The following is a 6,007-nucleotide window of genomic DNA, read 5'->3' on the forward strand; positions in this document are numbered from 1 at the left end:
TGGGTAGGATACAGGCTTTTGGTTTTTTTATCAAAAGTGACATTAAATGATTCCCTCCCCACCTCCTGCGGTTTGCAGTGAAGCTGCGCCCAGGTTTTGCACCCTGGAGCGACTTTTTGGGGGTGAAAAAGGGAAAGGGAGGTGGCGGGGGGGGGCATAAAGGAAGCACCAACTTGGTCCAAGCGATCCCCAGCTCCTGCCCAGCCTGGGAGCCTGCGGGACCCCGGGCACCGGCCCAGCGCGGGAGGCAGAGCTCTCCCCAAAACCCACTAACCCCGTCCTTCTGCCTTCTTAACCGAGCGTCACCTTCCTTCTGCTGACATGGAAAAAGCCCTTTTTCCCCCCAACGCCTCCAAATCGTGCCCAGAGAGCGGATCCCCAACAGCCCCGGGATGCCACGTCGGCACGGGATGTCCCCTCGCAGGGGGGACACGTCCCCCCGACATCCCCTCTGTTTTCACCCCGGGTTATGAATTCATCCATCACGTCAGCCCTTAAGCCAAGGACGGGCAAAATTTCTCTGCCTCGGCAGCCCGGCGCGCCCAAACAAATTCTTTGCCGGCCTCTGAAGTAATGAATTATTTTTTCTTTTGAAGCTGAGGGTGTCAGTGGCAATTGCTGGCAAGAGAACTACTCCGTGTATTTGTTTTCTTTCAGAGTGAAAAAGACAAACGTTGACCTCACTATGAAACAGTTTCAAGGTATCTTTTAGAAATAAACGGGAAGAAAAAACCAAAAAACAAAAATAAAACCGAAAAAAACCTATCAGATTAAATAAATACCCCCAGGTTTTAAATACTTGCCGCACCCGATACCACCCGCACTTTACAAGGTGCGTTGAAGGCAGTTTTGAGCTTGTTGCACCAGGCTTTGCCCATGGGTAGCCGGGATGGCTTTTCCCGTCAGCGGAAGGCTCGCTCTCAAAAGGATTTTAGGAGACATTTTAGGAGACGGGTCGCCTCCCCCATCCCTCTCAGGCTACGTAATTCCCACCCTGGCAAAAGGCCCCTGGTGCAACTGCGCACTCTCGGTGATCCTTGGGGCTTGGCGCGTGTTTTCCTTCCATATGTAATCCCAGCGGGCCCTTCGCTTTAACCCTGAAGCCGCCCCGTCGCAGCCTTTTTTTTCCTCTCATCCCAGCCTCTGAGGCTGGCCAGGAGCAGGACCAAGGTGGGAGAGGACCGACGAGCGACAAAACTTCGAGGGAAATTCCCCCAAAAGCTCTCTTTGGGCGCGGAGGTGGAATTTTAAGCCGCAAGCGGGTCGGGGAGTTTCGCTGTGAGGAGCGTGAAGGCAGGAGGAAAGGGCTGGGGATGGGTTGTAGCCTCCAGGGAAGGTGGGGTGAGCTCTAAAAAGCTTTCGGGCAGGATGTTTAGGACTGGTGGGTCTGCAGATTGATGGGACTTGGTAGGTCAGAGCCCTCACCGGGGGTGGGCGCGTCTACGTTGCGATGAAATGCGTCTACTAATGCATGAACACGTTGGGAGGGGGCTCTGCTGGGGAAAGAAGGGGTCCACCACCTTCTCGGTCCCGGTACCTCCCTGGCAGGGCTGTAGAGGCAAAATTAAGGGCAGAGCTGATCAGACAATGTTGGATCTTCTCAAGGGGCCTCTCCGACTTGGTTTGGTGGAAGCTCATGTGCTCCATCTACTGTCTGGAAGGCTGAAGGTCTGCGTTTGGAGCTGGGGTCCCCAGCGAGGATGATCCCTGATGTTCAGTTGCCACGATAGCCCCCCAATGGTTGGGCAGCGCTGTGCTGCGTGGCCCTCAGGCAGCAGAAACACCCCACTTTTAGCTTCTCCTGACCAAGGCAGGGGTTTGACCCTGCTGCTCTGGGGACAGAAATATTTTACTTCTATTCCCTGGCCCCTCCTTAAGTAATTGACTGTGTGTGAGCACACAATAATACAGTAAAACTGTTTTAAAAAAGAAGCTTTTGTTCAAAAATGCATGGGCTCTGTCTGCCAAAGCACAGCTTGGGCTCCTCAAGATTAATCGTCACTCATGGAAAGGCCCAGTGTGGTCCCCAAGTGAAGCGTTGATAGAGATGCTGCTCTGCTCTGGTGAGACCTCACCAAGAGTTTTGTGTCCGGCTCTGCGGTCCTCAGCACAAGAAGGACATGGACTTGTTGGAGCGGGTCCAGAAGAGGCCACAAATATCATCAGAGGTCTGGAGCAGCTCTGCTGTGAGGACAGGCTGAGGGAGTTGGATTGTTCAGCTGGAGAAGAGAAGGCTCTGGGGAGACCTTATAGAACCTGCCAGTGCCTGAAGGGGCTGCAGGAAAGCTGAGGAGGGGCTCTTGATCAGGGATTGGAAGGACAGGATGTGAGGGAATGGTTTTAAACTAGAGCAGGGTAGATTTAGATTAGACATTAGGAAGAAGTTCTTTACTATGAGGGTGGTGAGACCCTGGCACAGGTTGCCCAGAGGTGGTGGAGGCTCCATCCCTGGAGACATTCAAGGTCAGGCTTGATGGGGCTCTGAGCAACCTGACCCAGTTAAAGCTGTCCCTGCTCACTGCAGGGGTTGGACTAGATGAGCTTTAAAGTTCCCTTCCAGCCCAACACATCCTATAACTCTATAATTCTATTCTCTGTCTACCATGAGGTCCTAGGAGAGGGTTTCACTGGAAGAGCTCCTCCCTGGCTGGGGTCTCCAGATGCCCTGGGAAGGGCTCGAATCGTGCTGACAGTGACTTCTTCTCGCCCAGCAGGTCCTCAGAGGCGTTGGGTGCTGCTGAAGCCATGTGGGTCATTGCGGCGCTCGCTCTGTGCGGCCTGGCTGCGGCCGTGCCCTCGGAGGACAGGAAGCTGAGCGACAAGGCAACGACGCTGGCGGACCGCAGCACAACGCTGGCCTTCAACCTCTACCACGCCATGGCAAAGGACAAGGACATGGAGAACATCCTGCTGTCCCCTGTGGTGGTGGCCTCTTCCCTGGGCCTCGTGTCCCTCGGGGGCAAGGCGGCGACGGCCTCCCAAGCCAAAGCCGTGCTCAGCGCGGACAAACTCAACGACGACTACGTGCACAGCGGGTTGTCCGAGCTCCTGAACGAGGTCAGCAACAGCACGGCCCGCAATGTCACCTGGAAGATCGGCAACCGCCTGTACGGCCCTGCCTCCATCACCTTCGCCGACGACTTTGTGAAGAACAGCAAGAAGCACTACAACTACGAGCACTCCAAGATCAACTTCCGAGACAAGAGGAGCGCCCTGAAGTCCATTAACGAGTGGGCGGCCCAGACCACGGATGGGAAGCTCCCAGAGGTCACCAAAGACGTTGAGAAAACTGATGGAGCCCTCATTGTCAATGCCATGTTCTTCAAGCGTAAGTTCCACCTTCCGTTCTTGATTTAAGTGACCCGAAACCTAGTCTGAGCCAATACACAACGGCCCAAGCAGGGAGGTGAACAAATCCTAGGCCCTGTGCTCTTTCTCAACACGAGTAGTTGGGAATTGTGCGTGAAGTGTCCATTCTCTTACAAATGAATTTCTCTCTCCTGTAGCTCACTGGGATGAGAAGTTCCATCATAAGATGGTGGACAACCGCGGCTTCATGGTGACCCGTTCCTACACGGTGGGAGTTCCCATGATGCATCGCACGGGTAAGTTGCAAACCTCCTGTGCCCTGGGAGCACCACCCGGAGTTAAGCTCGGTGCTACTCCATCACCCAGTTTTCCACCAACTGCTTCCGAGTGTTTTGCCCCGTGGTCCATGAGCGAGAGAGAACCGAGCAGGGTGTGCTCGTTCTGCTGACTCAGTCTCTCTGTGAGCTGAGAGAATCTGTGTTTGCTGTCTGTTGGGAATAAATCCCAGCTCATCATGGTTTTGAGTTGCTGCCAACTCCCAATAATGCTGGGTCAAGAGAGTGCTTGGATTTGTGGCCCTCGCTGGTCAGGAAAGGAGGTCCAGGGCGAATTTGCGATGAGGTTGCGGGTAGCTTTGCCTCTGCCCCGTATCTCACTATCTCCTGCTTCTGATTTTAAGGTCTCTACAACTACTACGACGATGAGACAGAGAAGCTCCAGGTGGTAGAGATGCCACTTGCCCACAAGCTCTCCAGCATGATCTTCATCATGCCAAACCACGTGGAGCCTCTGGAGAGGGTCGAGAAACTGCTGAACAGGGAGCAGCTGAAGACCTGGGCTGGCAAGATGAAGAAGAGATCAGTGGCCATCTCGCTGCCTAAAGTCGTCCTAGAAGTCAGCCACGACCTTCAGGTAAAGGAGGGCCCTAAAGAAAACAGTTCAGGGTGGGAGAAAAGATGTGGGATGATGGGTCCTCCGTGCCCGTCATCCTTTTCCAGCGGCTGGTTGAACCGTGGCTGGAAAGGATTGCGCTGTGTCATCTCTGGGAGGGTTGCTGACCTTTCTTCTCCTCCTAGAAACACTTGGCTGACCTGGGCCTGACAGAAGCCATTGACAAAACCAAGGCCGACCTGTCCAAGATCTCTGGCAAGAAAGATCTTTACCTGTCCAACGTCTTCCACGCGGCTGCTCTTGAGTGGGACACGGAAGGGAACCCCTACGATGCTGACATCTACGGCCGAGAGGAGATGAGGAACCCCAAGCTCTTCTACGCTGACCACCCCTTCATCTTCATGATAAAGGACACTAAAACCAACTCCATTCTCTTCATCGGCAGGCTCGTGAGGCCCAAAGGGGACAAGATGCGTGATGAGTTGTAGTTAGATCTTTTTTTTTTTTTTTTTTTGCCTCAGAGTCCCCATTGTCCAGGGATTCAGAGGCCACAGTTTGCGTGTTGTGTTTTGTTTTGGTTTTTTTTTAGTGGGGGGATTTCAAAAAAAGGGGAAACACTATTTTGTATCCTTCTCGAACTATGGGTGCTATTCAGACCAGGGTGCATTGTGATGACAAACCAGCATTATTATAACACTTTACCTCACCCCAAAATACTTATTGCACAAAACACACCTCCCGAGAGGAAACCGGGGAGCCTGGCACAAGAGGGTCACCAGGAGCGGAAGGGAAGCGGCACGCGCCGCCTGGACATTCACCCGCACTAGAGTTAAGCCTCCTGCTGCTACCACCAGCGCTGCAAAGCCACGAGATCCCCCTCCTCATCCTTTCCACCTTTTGCACCTTCAGCTCTGTTGCTTTTCTCCTCCTTCACTCCACGGCACCAAGCCAGAGCTGCTCTGGTCGCTTCGGAGCTGTGTCTTGCTTCTCTCTATCCTGTCTTCAGGGGCACGTAGCAGAGCACGAAGGGAGCAGAGCAGGACCCACCTAAGAACAGAGATCACATGGAGTTGTGCCTTTCTGTCCTGCTCTGGGTGACTTCGATGCTTCACTGGCTCCTTAGGTAGGACGCCGGCTGCAAAACCAAGCGTGGCTTTGCTCAGCACTTCATGGAGAAGTGGCTCAGGGGCCAAAGAGCAGATGGGAGGTGGCTCAAGGCTCACTTCCACTGTCTTGTTTAACTGCAAAGCTTGAGAGCTGCCGTTCCCAGACTTCCTAGTGACCCTTTTCTGAAGCTCCCCTCCTCCGCGGTCCTTTAGCTCCCTGTCGGCTGAGCTGGGTAAGGGCATGCTGAAAATTAAATATATTTATAGCTACACTCGTATTTATGTCTGATAATGAGCAAGTTTCCTAGACTTGGAGGCCATCCCTATCATCTTTTTAGGGGTATCACCAGGTAAGCCTTGCTACGCGCCGAGAGGCATCGCAAAGTAGTGAGAGGCATCGCGAAGCGACGGCAAGATGATCGAAACAAGAGACATGTACGCACCACAACCTAAGCGAATTTGAAACCAGCAAGGACAGCGACTCCATCACTTTTATTTCTCTTGCTGGCAGGTTGCTACACGAGAAGCCCTACACTGCATTTTCTCAGATCGTACGCAGGACTATTTCCACTTAATTTATGAGGTTACAGCTACAAAGTCTCTCAGTAGGCATCTCCTACAGGCAAAACCACAGCGGCTGATGGCCTTCTCCAGGTTTGCAAGGTCACACCATCGCAGAAAAGCTCCGTCTGCCCTAATTC

At 53.4% G+C, this 6,007-nt stretch overlaps 1 protein-coding gene across 1 annotated transcript; it reads left to right on the forward strand.

Annotated features, from left to right (window-relative positions):
• The first annotated feature begins 2,718 nt into the window (after positions 1-2,718).
• SERPINH1 (serpin peptidase inhibitor, clade H (heat shock protein 47), member 1, (collagen binding protein 1)) lies at positions 2,719-4,690 on the forward strand. Its single transcript, XM_009878655.1, has 4 exons — positions 2,719-3,328; positions 3,507-3,605; positions 3,989-4,221; positions 4,386-4,690. Exons 1-4 carry the CDS (start codon positions 2,746-2,748, stop codon positions 4,686-4,688), a joined length of 1,218 nt encoding a protein of 405 aa, XP_009876957.1. The 5' UTR covers positions 2,719-2,745; the 3' UTR covers positions 4,689-4,690.
• Positions 4,691-6,007: the final 1,317 nt, after the last annotated feature.

This window comes from Apaloderma vittatum, unplaced genomic scaffold (assembly GCF_000703405.1).
Source record: "Apaloderma vittatum isolate BGI_N311 unplaced genomic scaffold, ASM70340v1 scaffold30631, whole genome shotgun sequence".
NCBI classification, from domain to species: Eukaryota; Metazoa; Chordata; class Aves; order Trogoniformes; family Trogonidae; genus Apaloderma; species Apaloderma vittatum.